The sequence below is a fragment of the Thermobia domestica genome, chromosome 2 (genome assembly GCF_964235325.1).
Source record: "Thermobia domestica chromosome 2, izTheDome1.hap1.1, whole genome shotgun sequence".
Lineage (NCBI taxonomy): Eukaryota > Metazoa > Arthropoda > Insecta > Zygentoma > Lepismatidae > Thermobia > Thermobia domestica.
In genome coordinates, this window is record NC_137455.1 from 129768945 (window position 1) to 129792595 (window position 23651).

The following is a 23651-nucleotide window of genomic DNA, read 5'->3' on the forward strand; positions in this document are numbered from 1 at the left end:
TGTCTATGTGCCAGTCACATATGTTTTCAGTATGTAAAGTACAGATTCAACCATGCTCACAAGTGACTGTTTTTACATAATCTTGTACCATATATAAGAATTTAACTACAGGATGTCAACTAAACCTTACTCTCCAGAACAGAAGAATTTTAGTTTATATGCTTCCACGGGACGTCATCTCCCTACTAGAAGTCAGTAAGGATTGCCAAACAAAGGAATCATATATTGGCAGCAGATGAAGTAAACCATTCTGTGACTCACTTTTTGGAAATATTTTAGAGAATAATTACTGACACTTTGAACTACCAACAAGGTTGTTAGCAAACTTTACCATTAAATTAACTTTTATTATTAATTTGCCAAGGACAGTTACGTCAATGCATTCATTACTTAATGTAAAACACCTTCTCCCGGACACTAAGCCTGATTTTTATTTATCGAGCACCTTTCCTTGGGCTGTAATTGCTATCGTACTGTAATTATTATTCTATTAATTGACATTGGATTTTTTAAAAAAAATTCTCTATAAATATGTCATTCATAATAATTCGTAACAAAAACTTTCTCTTCCAGTATGAATACGCTGATTATACCAGTGACTTCAACAATCTTCTTGGTGCTTTTGTTTATAATTCTCCTCTGTATGCTATGTCACCACCTCCTATCGCGTCAACTAATGAAAACTTGTCCAAAACTCGACATTTCGACTCCAATTCCATTAGAACGTTTCATAATAATACCACTATTGATGTGCAACTACCGCATCATCAATTGATTAGTGTATTTATATTAATTGCTCTGCTCTAACAGCTCTACGTCGAAGCTCTAATAGCCTTTCCCTTGAAGAAAATGAAATTAATGTTACAGATCCTGCCTTGGACAAGGGGCAAAGGCTCTTCTACGCATTTTCTCTTACAACCATCCGTTTATCGTACCAGTGTTAGTGTTCACCAAGTGCTTGTGTTTAGTTTTTAGGCAATTATATTTTTTTAGTGCATCTTTAGTATGTTCCAGGACTGTTGCTCATCATCAGTGAAAGTATACTAAAAAAATATCCCTGTCGCTTAAAAAAATAGCCTGGTGGTGTAATATCCAACCGCTCCTTCATACGTGTTGGGGTATCACTTAGTCTTCTCTCCCTGACCCAAGGTCACGACCTAGTTGCCCATTTCGAAGGATAGCCGAAGCCTCACCTCCGCCGATAGATCGTTGTTCTGATATGCTCTAATAACTACAATAATATGTAGTACCATTGCGGCGTCAGGACATAACGAGAATAACGTCTCCACGTGTTCCAGTCTCCTCCTCCAGCGTTGAGCTTCTACTATACATGCAGCCCGTGGAATGCTAGAAGCGATCACGGACCGGCCATGGCAGGGTGAAGAGAAACGAACAGTCAAAAGCTGGATGAACGCCATCCTGCATGGGCCAGTTGAATATTTGTATCGATTCTGGACGAGGTATGGGTATATCTTTTGAAAGGTAAAATTAATGCATTTATTGCAGTACAAACATTCTGGAATCACTATACCGACCTTCTCCCCCCCCCCCCCCCCACATGGCAGTGAATCTCACGTTATCAGTCGCCGGTACAAGGCGGCCATTTTATGGCGAATTTACCGGTGACGTATCTGGAGCGGATGGAACGCGAAGTGGAATTCATGCAATCTCCTTTACAAACATTCCTGTGATACTTTTGTGGATTCCCGTTGTTGAAACAAGCGTTAAACACGACAGCCTCACACGTTCACGGTCCATGAAAAGTTTGTGAAGAGGAATGGAAGAAGCTTGATGAAACTTTATACCAACGCATTCTTCGTCACGTGGGTTCGATACTCGGCGGGAGCTCGTGGTTTGGATTCCACGTTAATCAGTAGGTCCACATCTAATATAGTTTCGCTGCTGAACGGGACGTTAAACTCAAAATCAATCAACTCATTCTCCTTCAATGGAAACCGAGATGCAGGAGCTAACAAACAGGGCTTGCACGTCGATTACAATCGCTAATATCATCGCCCTATTTCTTATGCTGATAAGAGAGTCCAATTTGTTACGGTTGTACAGTTGTTTCCAACTCAGCAATTTGCTGTCGAAGTAAATTCGGACATGTTTTAAAAAGTAACATGTGTTTTAGAACATGGGAAGAAAGATTTCATTGTTAGACCTCTGTGATTAAAGAGTTTGGTAATACATCCAGTTGGATGAAATTAGGAGGCGTTAAGAAGGGTTTAGTTACAGAAATATGTTCTCATCGACGCCAGGTTAAGGAAATATTGTTCTATCTTGATATGTTCAATGTAAATGTACGTTTATCCTAGCACTGTTTCATTATTTCTCTCTGTCTCTCAAGGAGTCTATTCATCCTCTTTCTGAGCTAATCGGCTTTGGTTTTCCGTTTAGGTTGGCAAATCCTTTCAGGAACACTCATTTCGATAAGAGTAAAAATAAAATAAAATAAAAAGGAAGGTGTTCAGTCTTCTAAATAGCAGACCCGGCACTATAGAATGACTATAATGTGATGGATTCAGTTCTGCTATGGTCCATTGGCTGCTAGGTAAATAAATGAATAACTATGAAACGAAAATCTTGGTCAGTGTGTCCAATACTGAAATTTAAAACCGTATTAGGATTCTACCAAGCTTTCAGAGAGAAACTGTACTTTATGTGTTTAATAGTTGTATGCATTTTGCAATGATTAACCCATAAATAAATTTTATTTCGGAATAAAATTAATCTAATTCGGTGGAATGTCTTGTGTAATCGTAACTGATGATTTAATTGAATGATTACTTCCGTAGGTGTATTTGAGAAGAAATATCCAGTTCAGCGAAGATAAAGCTTTGTTCAGCAGTCATCATGCTCAGTGGAAATACAAGCAACTTCAACAGTATCGTAAACAACAGATGTATGAAAAGTTTCGAATTAAGAAGGTGATTAAAGAAAATGAGAGTGTGGAATGGTACGGCTGCAACAAAAAGAAACCACGCTGTTTCGCTACGATTCTTGATGATACTCCAGAGTATTTATACCAAGGACGCTGGACTCCACCCTGCTGTTTAGAAGGTCTACGAATAACTGCAAGACACGTGTTCGAGGTATTAGAGAAATCAAAGGTAAGGTATTGGCTTGAAGGGGGTAGTTTGCTAGGTGCCATGAGGAACGGTGACATTATTCCGTGGGATTATGATGTGGACATTGGGATCTATAAAGACGACATTCAAAAATGCATATGGCTTGTGGAAGCTGAAAAATACGCTGTTATTGACGAAGAGGACTTCGTATGGGAGAAAGCTCATGAAGGCGAATTCTTCCGTGTACAATTTAGTCAAGTTAATCATCTACATGTAGATATATTTCCGTTTTATTCAAAAGATGGTACAATGACAAAAAACACATGGTTTGAAAATCACAGGCAAGATACTGAATTTCCAGAGCATTTTCTGAGACCAATGTCCACTATAGAATTTGTAGGACGACAAGTCTCTGCTCCCAACAACATACGTGATTTTTTGGAGTTCAAGTTTGGGAAAGGTGTAATCGAAAATCCTCAATATCCCAACCCTGGGAAATTGACATTTCCTCATGAAGCTCCTCGCAGCTAGTTTAGTCATTGTTGCGAGGAACATTGTTGTGCCATTTTCCCTTCATAGTGTTTGGAACGTTGCTTTTTAAGATAATATATAAAAGGAAAGTAGTTTCACTTCTGCAATCATGCTTTAAAAAGAACACGTTGTTTACCTATTGCTATTGATTTGCATTTCTTCATTATCAGTGTCTCTTATTTTAATATGTATATTTAAGCTTCTTTACATTTTCTTCCTTTGGCATTTAGTCTGTACTTTCGAATCTCGTTTTCTTTTTTGACTCAGTATTCTCTTTAACTTTTCAGTAAGATAAGGCAGTTTCTCCATAGGTTTTCTCTTTGATTATGTCATGTGTTTGTTTGGCAGAATGTACATCAAACGTAATCATTTATTCACTACTATATAATTATCATTGTTAAACTATGGGGCATAACCACAATAAGTTTTCATTCCATATTTTCCAAGGAGTAAGGATAGTGCCACAGTGGTAGCTTGTTTATCTCAGAAGCAGGTTCATGATTTCTAATTTGATCATGATGTGTGTGGTTTATGGAAGACTCAAACTTGATTTTTTAAGTGAAGGTGGGTAGACAATTGGATTTCATCTTTCATTACTGTAGACATCAATTATAGCATCATCATTCACCTGTGTTCATCATCTATGTCTAGAATTTTTCTGTAAGAATTATATGGTATCAAGTTAGAAGCTTCATACTATTTTCTTTTAGCTCTGATCGTGCTGAGTTGACTTCGTCAAGTTCCTTTACGACTAACTTCAGTCAGCGATATTTTCCAGAGTACTTTCTTTTGTCTTGTTAAGTCAGAACATAGATATGCGCTTATAAGCATCATACACTGTTCTTTGATCACTTACAATGAAGTGCAGCAATCTAAAGCATCGCCATTTAAGATTTTCATGTTGTGATTTCATTTATTTATTTATTTATTTATTTATTCATTATTAATATTAATAATAATAATAAAAAGGAACAACAATGTGCCATTTTGTTCTAATATATAAAATAGTGGAACTACTTTCTGATTTATTGACGCCATGGTATCAATATAAACTGTAACAATTATAAAATAATTAATGTGTCAATCCCTACTGCATTTTTTGACATTTATAAATGAAAACACACGAAAGCAAAGTACTGCAGTTCGTTGAAAAGGAATCACGGAGCATGCACATATAGTACTGTCTAAGAGAATAATATTGTATGTAATCAAATAGCATGCTTACCTCATAAGAAATGAATGTATCAAGTATAACATTCCTCACAGAAAGTAGGCCTAAGTGTTCCAGGTAATGTAATTTTTACATGCTATTGCGCTGAATTTATACAAAATAACAATAGTTATCTTTGTTTTTGCAGTGTATTAAGAAAAATCAAATGGGAATGATTCTTCTTGTTAAAAAAAAATATGCCGCCATGTAAATATACGTTTCTTGCTTATCTTAATAAAATAATAATATAGTGGACATACTTTTAAAATTTATAAAATATATCTCAATTAGCGAGTTCGAATATTTATATATTGCATCAAAAAAGTAACGTTTTCCCATCCAAACACTGCATTTATAAGTTATTGTGAAAACTAACAACTAAATTCTTAATTAGTGTGGCCATATTTGGTGCTAGCAGCTTTGATAAGAAATTTCGAAATGATGTTAGTAGTTTTTCGCATAGTAACTTTTGTAATTCAAAATGGTGGACAGTTAATATGCTCTTACTACAATGTCGTTCGCCAGCTCAAATACCTTTTGTGAAGTGTGTCCTCTTAACCTTGTATTTTAATGTGTAAAATGTCAGTGTTGTGATTGTAATAGATGTATTTTTTTTCATCTCAAATTGTCTTAGAAAGATTCACGTGCATGTGAAGAGTAGTGTTTACTTCCATATCAATATTCATTCCATATCAATTCAACACAGTAACTTAATCTCACCATCTTAGATTTTAATGAAATTTGGTACATAGATGCCCTCTAGACAGATTAAGAAAAATACCAAATTTCAACTTTATATATCAACCGGCATTGAAGATAGGGCTATGTAAAGTTTGGAAAAAATGACCAAAATTGCATGTTCAATGTATTTTGAAAGTAGAATTGCAGCTGTCCTAATTTAGCCAAGGAGCAGGTTGAGGTATCATTTTACAGCTTTTTTCATGCCCTTTCGTGTGGTATACATCATCATATAAGCTAATACAGATTTTTTTTTTCAAAACCAAAATCAGAATTTCAGTTCAAAATTTTTCAAAAAGTACATATTTTGAAATTTTGAAATTAATTTCATGAATAGATAGTATTGTTGTAAAACACCTGGCAAAATATGAATTTGGAATGGTAACGGGTTCATTGTTATAGAAATTCGAAACTAACATTTGATTTTTCAATAATACTCTGTAGGTAGGTTAATAACACCCTGTAGGTAGATTAATGCTAAGTTTCACGCTTCTATGAAAATAGAAATGAACACTAATCTAAAGAAAGAGTATAGATGATTCCATAGTAAAACTTTTCAATAAGTAGTAGGATATATTTATCATTTGAAGTTTGAAAAAGACACATTTGTTTTCCATACATCACCTTCAAGGAGAACAGAACTTCTTCCAGTGGGCGTTAGTTACAGGATTCACTTTTGTCAGAACGTCCACTGCAGACATCCACAGAACATCAGCGTTTCTTGGATATGAGAATGATGAAGATGGCCCAGGTGGATGAAGAAAGGTTATTTTTACTTCATCGAGTTCTTCATTTTTCTGTAAAACATACCCGAACCACCAATTTCCTTCATAGACAGTGGTGACATAGCCTGATATGTCTTCTAATTGAAGTTTATTTGGAGATTTGACACTTCCTTTTCTCAACTCTGCATACCATCTGAAAAGTGTTTCACCAATAATGTTGATGTAGTTTTAGGAATGAATGCATGATATTGCTGTGTTCCTTTGATAGTCAATGCTTGATTGAAGCGACTTTCCAGGAACATTTCAGACTCAGTATATTCCTCTTAGGTTGAGCAGGCAAAGTTTACCATGGTAATGTTTTCTACTACCCACTCAAAAGCTGTCTTGGGGCTTGAATTTGATTTTTATAGGGTCTTTGCAAACTAGCCTGAGCTGCCAGTCTCTTTACTGAACCGTGTAAGGCCCATTTCCATATGTTATAGCCGAAAATTACCATTCTCCTTTCACTTTAAAATCTGCCTCATGAAAGCAGAGATTCAAAAAGTTTTTCTTATTTTTGTATTGCGCGGCAGACCCGTTGAAAAAGTTTTAAAAAATCTTGTTTGGAAGTTTTTGAAATTTGGATCTCAGAAATTATATATATATATATATATATATATATATTTTTTTTTTTTTTTTTTTTTTTGAGAGGCGTAAACAGCAACTATATTGTACTCTACGCAATCAGAAACAACTACATAATTAACATGTTCAACTGTGTTTTCCTGTTTGAAACATATAACAAAAGGATGACCTGTTGGCTTGTCCAATGGTAGCCCTGTGCTTAATCTTGTAGCACTATGCTACAATTTTCAGAAAAATCACAGATGACAGCAAATTCTGATTCTTTGAGATTTTCTTTCGTGTAGTTAACGAAGGCTCCCTGTTGCTTGGCAATGCCTACCCACCAAAGCTGCTTCAGTTCGTTTGCTTTGTTTAGGCTTAACGTCCTTACGTAACAGCGAGGTTGTGAAGGATTGGACATACTTGAAGTGGCATCAGAACCACTACTCAGTCTCCAGATGGGAGAAATTTTGTGGGCTGATCAGGACCCCTTAATTACAAAGCAAAAATTAGATTCAGCTAACGCAGATGATTCGACATATGTGAAAACGTGACTATGAAATTCACACGATTTGTGGTATTTTTGCATTTTTTACATCATTTTTTTTAATTAAAAACACCTGGTTCAAACCAGCCAACCCTTCTGTTGTACCAGTGCTATATGTATACTTTTTACGAACCACGTTTATTTACAGTATCATTTTTAATTGTGAAACTTGTATTAATATTATTTTTAAAATTCAAAAGTATCAGCACTTTAACTTAGCTTTAAGTTAGTTTTTAAAGTATGAGGTAATAAGTGTTAACAGCAGATTAGAAGTCGGTATGATATGTTTTAGACCCATTACAGTACTCTTCATGTTAGTGTTCATCTTTATTCCCACAAGTTAAAAAAAGATGCATTCTTGTATTTTTCAGCTAGGTACAAAGTATTAATGAAAACTCTAGTGTTAGTTTTAAATCTTTTTATCAATGAACCATTATCATCCCAAATTCATAGTTTGCGAGGTGCTTTACAACGATACTATATATTCATAGAATTAATTTCAAAGTTTTAAAATATGTACTTTTTGAAAAATTTTGAAGTAAAATTTTGATTTTGAAAAAAATCTGTATTAGCCTATGTGATGTTGGATACTACAGAAAAGGGCATGGAAAATACTGTAAAATGACAACTCAACCAGCTCGCTAGCTCAGTCAGGAGAGTTGCAGTTCCAATTTCAAAATACATTGAACGTGTTATTTTGGGCATTTTTCCAAGCTTTACATAGCCCTATCTTCAATACCGGTTGATATATAAAGTTTAAATATGGTACTTTTCTTAGTCTATATGAATAGTACCCCTGTGCAAAATTCCATGGCAATCTGAGATGGTAAGGTAAAATTAGTTTTCAAATTGTGTTGATTTGACCTGGAACGGCTCGAAAGTGACAGTCAATATTTATTACTTTTACGAAGAATTAGTTTGTGTATGAATATCTCAGTAATATTGTATACGGATCTGTTGTACCATCATTGTAAGTAAACAGGAAAATGTTTTATGTATTAAGTTACCTTAACCCTGTCGTGCTTGAAATCAGCAAATTTAGAGTAATCTCAAGATCAGTAATGTATTTCAGAGTAATTGCTAGTGATAATTCCATGATACATACTTAATACTGGAGATAAAAAATGCTTTACTTTATATCCGAAGAGGGAAATATCTTATCCTAAGTTTTTATTGCACACTGGCAGCTTCATCAGGATCAACAACTGTGCTGCGAAGTTGTTAACATGTGTGGATTGTTCCTTGCTGTCTTGTTAAACATGCTCCCTCTTGTTAATCATAGCCTTATTAAAAAAATATGTTATTAAAATAATCTTTTTCACTTCAGATAAAGATAAAACATTTTTGTCTCCAGTATTTCGGAATAAGTTATTTCAGCAACTCAACATACACAATGAATATTTAATTTCTTTCTCTTTTCAGAAGTTATCCAAAATAACAGTTTTAAAACTACGAGCAATCATTTCAAATGCCTTTTTTTTCCCCCGTAGTCTGCGTATATATGTGTAACCTAGGGTAACCAGATTTAGAAAATACAGACGGGACACTTAGTAAACTGACATGATTTGACGTCCATATAGGTGTAATTATATTCATGTTATTCATGCCAGTGGATGTTAATATTTCAGTACCGGGATCAGACACATCGATTGTCTGTGTAAGAGGTTTGGTCTTTTCTTCAAAGTCCATAGTTTTACATTCACTATTATACGAGGGAGGATCAAATGAAAACCTTAAAAGTGCAATAAATGTTAGAATGTAACAATGAAAAGGAAACCTTACCTCTTATTTTTCAACGTAGTCCCCTTGACGTTCAATGCAAGTATTCCATCGTTTCGGAAGTGCATGGATACCTCGGTTGAAGAATTCTTTTGATCGAGATTGTAGCCACTCGTGCACCGCATTTTTCACCTCTTCATCACTATTGAAATGTTTGCCGCCCATCGCTTCTTTGAGTGGTCCAAACAAATGAAAATCACTGGGAGCAAGGTCTGGTGAATAGGTTGGATGGATGAGACACTCAAATTTGATGTCATCGTTAGTCTCAACGGTCAAACGGGCAGTATGTGGTCGGGCGTTGTCATGCTGTAGGAGTACTCCTGAGGACAAAAGTCCTCGCCGTTTACGCCTGATTGCAGGGCGAAGTTGATTTTTCAGCATGTTTGAATACGAGGCACTGGTTACTGTCACTCCTTTTTCCATGTACTGTTCCAAAAGTATTCCATTAGAATCCTAAAAGAGAGTGAGCAAGACCTTTCCTGCTGATGGTTGAGTGCGGAATTTTTTTTGGTTTCGGCAAACAGCTATGCCGCCATTCCTTGCTCGTTTTCTTGGTTTCTGGTTGATGATAGTGAACCCAGGTCTCATCGCCTGTAACAATCCTGTCCAGAAATGCATCACCCTCGGCGTTGAAACGACGCCAAAGTTCTTCACATTCGTCAACGCGACGATCTTTCAATTGAGCAGTCAACTGACGTGGGACCCATCTTGCTGATACCTTATTGAAATGCAGAACATTATGCACAATGTGTTGAGCTGAACCAAAGCTAATCTTCATTATTGTTGCGATTTCTTTCAGGGTAATACGCCTGTTGTCCTTTACAAGCTGTCCCACTAGCGCAATGTTGTTGTCGGTCACTACGCGGTGGGCCTGTCCCGGTCGAGGAGCATCCTCCAGAGATGTTACGCCACTTTTAAACTTCCTACACCACTCGTATACTTGCTGCAGGGACAAACACGAATCACCATACTTCGGTGCCATCCTGCGATGAATTTCAATTGGTTTCACATCTTCACTGCTCAAAAACCGTAACACCAAACGCTGTTCTAATGCGGTGCATGTGGACAGTGGGGCGGTTATCTTGAAACTGCTCCTGTGCTGGCGCTTGTTTGACTAGACTCTTCTGCCACCTACTGAAGAAAGAGAATGCTGTTAGAAACAATATTACTAACTTTCAAAGCAATAGCACAACATTTGAAATTTATAATAATCTTTCAAGGTTTTCATTTGATCCTCGCACTACAAGCCAGAATCGTTATGCTTTATTTAAAAATAAAAAAAAAAAAAAAAAAAAAAAAAAAAACTGCATCTTGTTTGCAATTCTTTCGTGATACAGGATGACCTTCCGTAAAATAGGTACGCCAGTTAAAAACGGGACAGCTGGTTACTTTAATGTAACCATATTCTTAAACTACAAAACTTATCCAAATTCTGACATTATTAAGTGTAGAGGTTTTTTAAAGTAATGCAGCGGATTGATTAGTGTGTCTGATCTCGTATTCTTTTCTCGGTATGGCACAAGCCTTTTAATATTGATTCATCATGAGACAGTTTAGGAACCACTTGAATTAAGAAGTGGTCAGCCCCATTCTAGAAAACCAGAAGTAACTGATAGAGGTGGTATGGTGACTATACATCATCCAACAACAGAAGACGTCTGGCTGATCGTACTTAATGGCGGCTCATGAGGGAAATCACAAGTGTTAAAATTAGTTTTAACGCTACGAGCTAACCGAATAAAACATTATGTAAGTTTTTTTTTTTTTTTTTAATTTTTACACATGTGACTTCTCTCACGAGCCGCCTTTCGTCATGCTCCTCGTTGTATGTAATGTTAGTTCAAAGTTTAGTCTCTCTCACACACAAAAATAATAAGAATTTTATCTTTACTACTAGTTTCGTACATGAAATAATGAACTAAAAATGTCCGAAATATTTTAATTATTTTAGTAGTAGCATATTTAATAAACCTGTGACGTCATTGTCAATTTCCACTTTACTTGCCTAACAATGAATAGTTTCTTGAAACCGCAGATTAGTTTATTTCATTATACTTCGTAAGTAGCAGAGTGCTCTAGGAATTTGGAATGATTGCATATGCTTTTGCTTTGTTATTATTTACTTTGGATAGTGGAATTATTATTGCTTTTTAATGGTTCGAATGAATCCAGGTAATAAATTAATTTCCATTTTTGCTGATAAGTTAGTTCGTCAATTTGTTTGACTTATAATCATTTTTTTAAAAATAGTAATTCATTACAATCATTCTAGATTTATGTGATCATACAGTTTTCTTTAGCTAGAGATGTTTTTCTACTCGCGTAGAGATTTTTCAGTTGTTTTAATTTTGGACAAAATTTCGTGGGGTTTTTAGTATCATGGCTTTATTGCCATGAATGAACTTTTTATCTGTTTAACAGATGTCATAGTACTAGACCGTATTTATAAATGCTTCGTTAATTTTAGATTAGCCTGCGCTACAGAACTTGTTCCTATTCTTTCGAGTGTATCATTTCGTCAAAAGAGTAGAAAGATAAAAATATCTAGATAAACTTACCAGTAATTGCGTCGTCTTGAACTTGTCCTATACAGTTTCGACAGTAATACCTATCGCTTTATGTAGATCGGAATTACCTTCTGAAAATTCTTCCCACATCAATAGTGACGTTCGTAATTTTGAGTAATACTCTAAATTTATATTTTAAGATATAACGAAGTAAATTGACAGTTGCTGTTAAGTATTTAGACAAACTTATCAGTAAATGTGTCATCTTGAATTTGTCGTATACAGTTTTCACGGTAAAATATGTCTTTCAATAGGTCGGAAATAACTTTCTGAACAATCTTTTTACATCACTAATATACAGGGTAACCAAAAGGTTCTTGCCATTCTGGAACAGTGATAAACGAAGAGCAATATAGTGGACGATACGTACCTGTAGGTTTCGAAGTAATCTCCATCAGTATTCAACACCTTTTGCCAATGTTCTTGCAACTGCATAATGCCCTGGTTTAAAAAAAAAAAAAAAAAAAAAAAAAAAAAAAAAAAAAAAAAAAAAAAAAAGGCGTCAGTCGTGAATGCAAAGAAGTCCAAGAGTGTATTCCGTAGGTCTTCCTCATTTGTGAGGATCTCCAAGGAGGTGGTTGTCGAGGGAATGAAATAGGTGGTAATCTGTTAGCGCAAGGTCCTGTGAATATGGTGCATGACACAGTGTCTCCCAAACAAATTGCTGAAGGTTTCCCGAGGCCTATTTGCCACATGTGGCTTGGCATTGTCATGCAGGAACAGCACACCCTTGCAATTCATATAATGGCGACTCCTTCTGCCGCAAGACACAGTGCACCCTTTGCAACTGCTGAGAATAGAGGTCAGCAAGGATGGTCTGACCAGGTGAAAGGAGCTCGTAATGCACCACTTGCCGACAGTTCCACCATACAGAGAGCATAACCTTTCGTCGGTGCAGAAGTGGTTTTGAGGTGTGAAGAACAGGGTTACATGGCGACAACTCATGTCTCGTACGTTTGGATGTGTCATAGAAGACCTCTTTTCGTCATTAGTGAGCAAGCGATCAAAGATTTGTGTATTCAGGTGCCGAGTTTGCAAGGACAAACAGGCTGTCACTCGTTGTTCCTTACTAGTTGTTCCTTATTAGCTGACGACAATGTGTGGGTACCCACTTCCTTAACTGGTATGACTTCCCTATCCAGGTGTAGTCTTGACTTTTAGCGAAAATATAGAACCTTTCTGGAAGTTCGTCAGACGTTAGGCTAATGTCCTCCTTAATAACTGCTTTCAGGTCTCCGTCATCCAACACATGTAGTCGTCCACTGCGAGATTCATCCGATATGTTCACATCTCCCGAACGGAATTTCTGGAACGGTGTATTACTGGCGATGTGTTTGTTCACGGCATTCTTCCCAAGTGCCTGGCATATGCGGTGATTTGAATCGGCAGTTGGCAGGCCCACTTTATATAATAAAGTCGTAACAACAAACACACGCGAACAAGCTGCTTCGATAACTCCATTTCTATTCGACACTGGACGAGCTGTAACTGCTGTGTGCGCGCAACGAGCCTGTACTACTAAAGGTCGATGGTCGGATTAACTCCCGATCGCTTGGCAGACACTGCATCATTTCGTTTCCTCTCTGTGAGCGCATGATTGATGGGACTCAAACACATAAGAACTTCTTTGGCTACCATGTAGAAGAAACACTTTGTAATTTTTGTAGGTTCAGAACTTTGCATGATTAGAAACAAAAACTTGTAAACACGTATGCTGCTTATTCAAAATTTGTGATATAGAATAGGGCTTACACCAGTTATTTGAATGAGGATGTTAGGAAGAAATTTAGGAATTTTAAATAATAAACAGTACTTGCTTTCAAAGATTTCCGTTTCTGCATAATGTTATTACATGTATTAGTGACGTGAAATGAATTTTCAGAAAATAATTGAGCTACTGAAGAAGACAGTGTTAAAATTATATAGGACAAGTTCAAGACACATTTATCACTAAGTTCGTCTAATTAATCAATAGCATGCATCAATTCATTTCTTTAATCAGATAAAATATCAAACAAAATCTGAACTGTCATTTTCGATTTTGTTTCATGGGTGGAGGAGACCGTTCCTTTTTCTTAAGAGATGTTCAAAATATTTATGAAGTTGATATACAATTTGTAGAGTATGAGGAGAGCAGAGTTGTCTTCAACAGTGGGAGGCGAGCAGATTTGCGACTTATTCTGAAGGGGGGGAGGTGAGACTCATATTACGATAGATCAGTCTGGTTTCTGGGGTGAACCTGTTATATATTATATTATATCAGGCGATTTAGATGAAGTAGCAGTCGGACACAAATCATCACATTTCTCCCCAGAAATCACATTTCAAATTGGATTATTGAGAGGACAGTTCCCCAGTTCCAAGATTGTGGGGGGAGATGTTCCCCTCATCTCCCTGGGTTTGCGCCAGTATATATATATATATATATATATATATATATATCAAACTCAGAAAAGGAATGGGGTAATTGCCCTCTTAAATGTCACCCTTGCACAAAATAACATGCTTGTGCAAAAATTGAATAATGTGCCTGTGTAATACATTTCCTCGTCAAAAATAGCTAAGAAATTAAAAAAGAATAAGGTTGTGATAAAGTAGATTGACAGCAAATGTCACGGACATTATTCAATTGAAAATTTTCAGTTGGTTGTAAAGACTTAAGGCTAAAAAAGACTTAATGATTGCATGCTGTTTAATCAGGTTATGATTTCGTTATATTCGAATTGAATAAGTTTGTGTTTTGTCACAAGCAGTCTCGAAATTTTTGTACAGCCTTTTGGTTGTGTTCTTAAATTATATCCAAACACTGTAACAATCAAGTAATGCTTTTTTATTTATTTATTCGTTGGTTTTCATAATGTTTTATTTTAGAACACTTCCGAATGTGCGAGGTGAAGTTTTTAACGTGTTTTCAATGTAGTATGTAGAACCGAACAATATGTAATCCTATTTGTGTCGTTCTCGTCTCCTCAAAATAATTTATTTTATGTGTATTTATATCAATTTATGAATACAAAGAAATCAGGGTTGTTTTCAGTACGCGACACTTTTAATCTGCCTTACGGATTGCGTAAACAGTTAATTAAAACTTGTCTACGTATGTGAAATATCGAGGTCAGAAGTTTAATTGGTTTGTGCGTGTGTGGTTAATCGGTTATCATTCGTTTCTAAATAGGTGTTTTATATTATAAAATACAATATATTTCTGTGGTTTCAAGTTCACTTTCTTTAAAAATGGACATACTTCCGTTCGTATAGGAGATACTTGCAAAACCACTGATTAAAAAATTGACGCATTTATATTATAATGAAACGAAATTTCGTGTCTATATTCGAGAAAGGATTAGATGGATGTACAAACATAAAACACTTCTCTTCAACATGCACTAAGTCTGTGAAGATATTGTAGGATATAATAATTTTTTTTATAAGTAGCTTTTAAGCCATAAGTCAATAATGAAAGTGCAAAATTTTCTACTTTCAAAAATTATTTATATTTTATTGTTTATTAACATACGAATTTTTGATAATTTTAGTTTTTTCCTTAATTATAATTTATTTTAAAATAACCCAGTTTTGTTTGAGTTTTTTATAATGTTGATAATATTTTATATGAAGCTTTTTCAAGGTGCATAGTTATATATGCGTAATCTATTGATATTTCTTGTTTAGGTGATATGAAATATTCATCAAAATATATATTTCAGTTTCAGCAATGTGTATGCAATGTAACTTCACTGTTGTAATTTTAGTAATTGGGTCATTCCATGTCAAGTGGACCAATTTTGAAAGAAGTTTCCACTCCACTTTCTCGGATTTGTTTCAAATTTTGCACAAATGTTACCTGACACCAACAATGAAGAATGGTCAAATTTGAGTTGAAGATCTGCATTTATTGTTGTAGTAGGGTGTTTTCAAAATGGCTCCTGTCTCAGCAACAATGAATAGCAAACGTCTTCTCTCATTTTGAAGTGCTTTCCATTTTGAACTGGAAGCTCTGATAGCCTTCAGAATGTGTTTCCTAGGAAAACCTTTTGAGTAGATGAAGGTCAATTCGTCAGAGATTCCCTTGGGAATTCAAAATTTGTACAATAAATTAACGAAGTTACCTTGTACAATAAGTTAACAGAGTTGACTAAAAGGTGTGTGCACGTGTAGTGTGTGCCATATTTAGACCCCCATAAAATTGTATGAAGTCAAGTCAGTAGATTGATATTTGAAAGGGAGAAACCATAACATATAATGATAATAGATAAAATACTTTAGAATAGATAAAACATTTATCTTTTAGCACATATAAGGTTTAAGGGATGTGTGACCTTAGAAATGGGAAAATATGAAAGTATGCGAATAATGGACCTTTTTGTTACCCAAAAATAACCATGTTGCCAACCTTGCATCAACTTGTAACCATAACCAATGCAAAGAGCATGTCTTGATATAATTAGGAATGAATTTTGATGTTTGTGCCTCGCTGGGTTTACTAGTCCTGCGTTGGTCCATGGTGGCAAAGCCACTGCCAATCTCCCGAAGGTACTGACATGTTAATCTAGGTATTACCAAACTTTCTGATAGACTTCTTTAGATAGATTTATAGTGTGATGCTCCTGCAGATAGGTGAATGGGATAGAACGAGTAGTCTGTTGACCCCCTCATGTGAAGCTAGTTTTTATCATTCTCACAGCCGTTAAATGTGATTGGAATAAGGCAGATTGGCATTGTTGTTCACTATACATGATAAAGATATGACATCGCTGGCTGAGAATGGTGAGGCAGCTCGCTATTGCAACATTCGGTTTGTTAGTCCCTGTCAATAATCAATAAAGTATGTGAAAATTAAGGATTTGGCTCATACAGTGGAGAGATTAGTAACCCCATCGCCAAGGGGCCACGCCTGATAGCTGTGCAGGTCCAGCCACAGGCCCACCCACTCGCCAATGATGTCGTCTTAACTGTCTTTTTGAGTGTAGCACACTATTCAACTCATGTTGAAAACTGTGAAACATGTTTCTATCTTAGAAATTGTTTCTCCTGGTAAGGCAAAATATCTTCCCATAGCACTTGGTATTGGAGAAAACACAGTCATCAAAATGTGCTGCTCTGGAACCCAACAAATGTCTGTGTGTAAGAGTCAATGAAACTGTTGTGTTGGTCCATGTGGGTGCATAAAGTTAATTTGTACACCATATCCTTCTTTACTAACTATAGTTACGTTCCCAATCCACTAGTGGTTATCTTAGATACACACCATGTATTGACCTGACTGTAGTTTCAACTTATCGAACTGTATTTTCCAATATTTGCTATAAATGAATTTGTATTTCTGGCAACTCTAGAAATATTAATTTGATTTAGATTTATTGGGACAAAGTAATGGTTATCTCTAGTTCCAGCAACGGTGTGACCTTGTACAAATCTTTGTACCTGGTTCTCTCTTTCAGCTTCTACTTTATCACGACAAACAAAAAATAAATTTATTCCAAGAATTTCTTTCTAGTGGGTGTCAAACTTTGGTATTTGCAAAGTGGCACAAGTTGCTAATCTCTTAACTGTACCTCTGATATCATCACACACTAATTTGTCACGGCTTGTTGCAAAGAAATTTTATTCTGCTGTTATCTCACCAAAATCTTCCTTTGGTGGCAAAGCTTCAAAAAGTTTTAAGTTTTTGTACTGTCCTGTTGCACTATCACTGAAGTAATGAAAGTGTTGAATATGATTACATTTTTCTTTCAGATACATTATCAACTCCTTCAAGAATACATGAACAGGCACCGTATCATGTTTCAGACAATCACTGATACTGCAGAAACTGTCACTGTTAATGTAATTCAAAGCTTTATAATACACAACGAAAGGGTGGAGTGTTGCTTGGGCACTTTCCCAATGAAAACCTTGAGTAGCATCCTGTACCACAAAAAAATAATTCTGTGCAAAATCAATCAATATTATTGCATCATTAGAATGCGTTTTTTTTTTTTTTTTTTTTTTTAACCTTAAATAAGACCTTTGATGTTTTGCAATATAGGATGACCACATAGGAATGACACTTTTGAAACAAACTCAGACACAAAATCATCCACTAATAACAGTTTAACAATTAAAATTTCCCTATCGGTATGAATCCATTGTTTGAATTCAATGCGTTCCTCTGGTCCAATATCAGTCTCTGTAAAATAATCATGAAGATACTCTTCCATTACTTTCGTCCCAGGACACTGGTCATATATCTGAAGCATACTGTCTTTTGAGTCCATGTCACAAACACATTTTTCCATAGACTTTTGTAATTCTCTTGAATATCTATTCCTGCCAACATAGGTTTCTCATTCTGGTGATAAGTGCAGACACAAACACTGTATGAACCTGTAACACCAACTGTGACACACCATTTTGTTCGAAGTTCATAGAACTTGGAAAAACCTACGTCAAGTCCATATCTCATTTTGTAGGCAGTGTACATTACATAGTAACAGCCGTTTTTGTTTATTAAGCTTTTGTCCATCAATTCTTACCGGCACAGTCTTCTTTGCCAGGACACATTCTGCTGAAATCATCTTCCTCATAAAATTGCTGTACTTTCATTGATACTTCAGATGGTAATCGTTTTCCTATTTTCTTTGCTGGTATTGCAAGAATACCTTGCTGTTCTTCCAAATTTCTAGTTGTTTTAACCATCTGTTTAGAAACTCTAAATTCATTTGCTGTTTTTTCCAACTACATGGGGTCAGAGTTAGAATTTCAAGTTTCCTTTGTTTGTCAGATATTGCGGCCTTGGTTTTCAATTCTTCAAGCAGTTTTCGGTAATCTTAACAATCAGTACACTTCTGTTGACTTGTGCTAGATCCTTCTACGTTAACGCCAGTAACGGATGCAGTTTTTTGACAAATGGCTTTTTGTGCTTCGCTTGTTTTTCTCTTGACATGTCTGTGCAAATGTCTTCTACTTACTCTTTCAAGTTTTAGGAGAGAAATATCCAGTCCTACAAGATTTGTGTTAAGTTTCTTTCTTTGGGATTCAGATGGATTGAATTCAGATGTCTCTGTATCACTGGCTGACCCTACAGCTGATTTCTCTATTGAAAGTTTCCTTTTCTTATAACCTGCACACAGCTTCTGTCCTGGTTTATTATCTTTCCCACTTATTTCTTTTACTATAACAGCTGTTTTTGTATCAATGACTCATAGTGATTTTTTTGGCAATGTTGATCTATGGTAATCGAACGGGTTGCAACAGTGAAGGTGCAGGTCTTCGTATTTAACCAGTAGCAGTTATTCTTGGTGAAAAAGTACAGATGCATCATCTGGTAATACTTCATACCCTGTCCGCATTAGTAATAATTGTCTCTGTTCTTCTGTAAAGTCTGCACACATTTTAAACCCACAACTGCCTTTTGGTGTGGCATGCAAAGCCTTCATTTTTGCCTATAGTACGATCTGGAAGACCAATATCGCTTGATGTGGCTGTATTATCTGCAAGAGAAAATTTCTTGGTGTAACTTGATAACAAAGAGCAAATGTTCAATAAAATTACTATTTGCATTGATATACTATAGAAATTTAAGCCTGTGTTGATTTTATGAACTGACCTACAATATAACTTACAACCATCCAAAAACCAAACAAGGCACCAACATCAAAATTCATTTCGAATTATATCAAGATATACTCTTTGCATTGGTTATGGTTACAAATTGGTACAAGGTTGGCAACTTGGCCATTTTTGGGTAACAAAAAGGTCCATTATTCGCATACTTAAATTTTTCCCATTTCTAAGGCCACATATCCCTTAAACTATATGCGCTAAAGACTACATGCTTTACCTATTCTAAAGTACGTATGTTATGGTTTGTATCTTTCAGTATAAGTCTACTGACTTGACTTCATACAACTTTATGGTTTCTAAATATGGCACACGTTAAACGTGTACACACTTTTTAGCCAACTTCGTTAATTTATTGTACAAATTTTGAATCCCTAAGGGAATCTGTGATGAATTGACCTTCATCTACTCTAAAAGTTTTCCTAGAAAACACATTCTGAAGGTTGTCAGAGCTTCCGGTTCAAAATGGCAAGCATTTCAAGTTGGAAGAAGACGTTTGCTACTTGTCGCTGAGACAGGAGCCGTTTTGAAAACACACTACTACCACAATCAATGCAGATCTTCAACTCAAATTTGACCATTCTTCATTGGTGTCAGGTAACATTTGTGCAAAATTTGAAACAAATCGGAGATGATGAAGTGGGAACCATTGGTCCACTTGATATGGCATGACACAATTGCACTCTTGGCATATTTCTATTGTTCCTTAAGAAAATTGTTACTTAAAGGTGAAAATAGAATAACTTTCATACTAAATTGTATACAATAGCAGCTTTTATAATCGAAATATAATTTTTAATAGTGTTGATTGGTGAATAAACAAAAAATTAGAGTGTAATGATAGAAAATACAGTTAATGTAGATTATAAACGTGAGTAAAAACGAAATTCCGCAAGTCGTTGACGGAAAGGTATATATGAAAAATAGAAATCTAATGTTCTTATTATGTTCTATAAGTCAGATTTGTATATGACAACCTCGGTCGATCGTATGATCAAATTTAAAGCATTCATTTTAAAACCGTTAGCTTACGTCATGGTAAGATTTCACTCTCTCATCATCTGTCGTCGTTGATATCTGAAATTAATCATAATCTACATAAAATATGATAATCAGTTATAGTATGTTCTTAAATTATTTGCATTATCCATACTTTAGTGTGTAGTAGTACTGCCTCAGAAAAATTCGAGTACTCACTAGTGTTTCAAGAATCCACTTGAATTTACTGAAAAAAATATATATCGTGGAGTATTTTAAGTTTGTGCCATTTTACGTAAAGTTTAACTGTGTAGATTATTTCTTCATTAGTATGATTATATGCAATTTTTCGTACAGGGATTGAGAATACGTATGCTTCAATTGAGACTATCATTAACAAAAATATGTAAATATCCTTTAATAGTGGGAGAGTTAACTAACACAAGATAGATTATTACTAAAATCAGGTCATTATATTCCATATGTTAATTATAATAAATCTTTTGTTACATAGTCCTATGTTACCTGAATTTTATTTATCTATGGTACGATTTTTTGTTAATATTATATTTAATTAAGCTAGCTTGAAATAATTTTTGTGCCTGAAAATAACGCTCATGGACAGAAGCTCATGGTCAGTTCGTCGTTAAAGGAGGATGTATGCATTTCAACATAATGAAACATCTCCCTTTTTCTTAACAATGAACCTCTTTTTTCTTAACAAATATGAGACAATTACTTTCTTTCTTTCTTTCTTTTTTTTTTTTTTTTTTTTTTTTTTTTTTGAATATTTTTATGTTAACAAGTATAGTAATCACATGTGTATTTTCTAGCTTGGTGTGCCTATAATGTGATAAACTAGTTCCTGATAAAATTGATGCTCAGTAGTAATCCATCGAAGGAACAACGTGTTTTATGTTTTCATTTTTATTTTTCAGTTGTTAGTAGTTATAGAATGATATTAAAATGTAAGTTTTTAATCATATTTTAAAATTATTGATGCATCATTTATTGATTAAGTTTTCCTAATGGCTGCTCATGTATTACGAATCCCACGTCTTGTATAGCCTGACTAGTGGAAAAGGGAAATTAGACTTGAACCTATCATTATAGATTCGATTCATTAACTCAATAATAGTATTGCAGGTTGTCATAATCCTGGAAATTCATGAAAATTGTCTCTGTACGTTTTAGCTCCTGAATTAGGTATATTTCTCATCATTCTTTCATTTCTGCGCCTTAAGATTGAAAACCTCAGAGTATTTTTCTGTGGTACTTTACAATTACATGGTTTTCTTTAAAGATAGAGCTACTTTCAAATATATCACCATTCACTACAGCTTCTTTATGGTATTCGAATTTATTTTATTTTTTAATCTTAATATAAACAATTAGTTTTGACGTCTTACTACTTCACTTTCAAATTCTTCATTCTATAAAGCTACTGTCCCATAAAGCTGTCTTGGCAGCAAATACTTACCTGGTTTTAAATGTATTAGTGAAGCATTACTTACGTATGATAGTTTAGAATAGAATGTGTGTTTCTGCTAAGTGAGTATAGAATATGAAAACATGAATGTTTGCTTATTTATTTCACTTTTACTTTACGTTTGCGAGAAAGGACTTGTAGATCATTCACTGACTATTTTTGTTATCTTGTCACTACTGACGTCACTTTACATACAATGGAACAAGTAAAAACATATTTTATTATTGGAAGCATTATGTCAATTATAGCATTACTTTGTATTTTCATATTGTGTCATAGTTAAGTTGATAAAACGGTAGTTTAGGAGGCTTAAAAATTTCGCCAGATTTGGGAAAAAAAAGTCATATTGGTTGACAAAATTTAGTGTCAACCCTGTATTAATGAGTATCCATTAATGATTGAATGTTTAAAGATGAAAAGATGTCTTCAGAAACACTTTAAAGCTATGTCTGAAATACAAAGCAACGTAGAAGTAAATCATTTATACTGATTATTTTCCTATTAACGTGATTTATATAAACGAAATACATTTTAAATTATAGCATTACTTTGTATTAATCTTAAAATTACATCTTTTAATTACAGGTAAGCGATAATTCACATACAATTACAGTTTGTTTATGACGTACGTGAATTTGTCTTTCTAATATTTGTTTTGGCAATAATTAGCCTGGTTTTGTTTTTTAATTCGCGTTTGTTCTTTACCCGCTGACGTTTCTAGAACTGAATTGATTTTGTCGTTGAAATTATTACTTGGGGCTCTTGATAGTCCCGACGTCGGAGATAATTAAAAACGTTACTAACACCAGTAGTAACAAACGAGGATGAAAACTCAAAACCAGACTAGTTCATGTCTCTCCATAAAGCTCAGCACAGCTATTTTTAAACACATTAATAACATTGCCATTCCTTTATATATGTGTGTATACGTTTATTCGCGATGTGTGTTTCATTTTTATTCATAAACTTTTATATTTAGGAAATAACTGTTTATTTAAATACTGAAGAAATATGTCATATGTTTCCTCTACAGACTATGAAATTTGAAATATATATATTTTTGCCTTTTGTTACAGATACGTGTATTTTTGCCAGAATGAAACGTAATATAAACTGTGCGCTTTAGAATATTGTAAGAAAAAATATATTTTAAAATAGAGTTTGTGAAAATATTTTTAAATACATAATTCGTTGTGTTTTCTAGTAGATAGTAGATTGTTATAATTACAAGTGTGGAAACAAACTTGTTAATCATCCTTTTCAGCACTTTTACCAATGTTGTGACACCAAAGAATTTTTAGATATTAATTAAACAAGATGTACCTAATGTATTTGTGCCAAAAATCATTCTTCTTGATACCAGATTTGTTCATGTGTATGTGCCATATATTTTGTCACAAATGCATGTAGTTTTGCATTAGTTATTGTCATAATTTGTCAGCAGCTAATAAACATTCCTTTTTAACAATATGTTTTTTTTTTCTATTGCAACATAATGGATTCATTTTTGAAATCCATCTCTTATTCTGTGAATTTTAGTATTGATGTAAAGTTCGAAATGCACTGGAGACTCAAGGGTGTTCACTAGTTCCCCTCCCAATTTTTTATACTTTTGGAAATAGAAATGAAGCAGTTGCATTCAAGTATATACACTGTGTGTATATATAAGATATTTCAAAACAGCACCGACAACGTTTCTGACATGATTCCTGACACCAAGATAAGACAAAGTATAGACCAAGCTTGGTGCACAAATCCGTCATTTCGGAGTTATAGGCTGCCGAAAACATGAAAAAATGAATTTTAAAGAT

The 23651-nt window shown here is 34.6% G+C and overlaps 1 protein-coding gene across 1 annotated transcript in view; it reads left to right on the forward strand.

The window, feature by feature from the left end:
• LOC145675515 (ribitol 5-phosphate transferase FKRP) overlaps positions 1–23310 on the forward strand; it is a 38481-nt gene extending 15171 nt beyond the window's left edge. Inside the window, exon 2 of the mRNA XM_081745969.1 lies at positions 2799–23310. Coding sequence (XP_081602095.1) covers positions 2799–3602 — 804 coding nt within the window. The 3' untranslated portion in view covers positions 3603–23310. The remainder of the gene's footprint in view (positions 1–2798) is intronic.
• Positions 23311–23651: the final 341 nt, after the last annotated feature.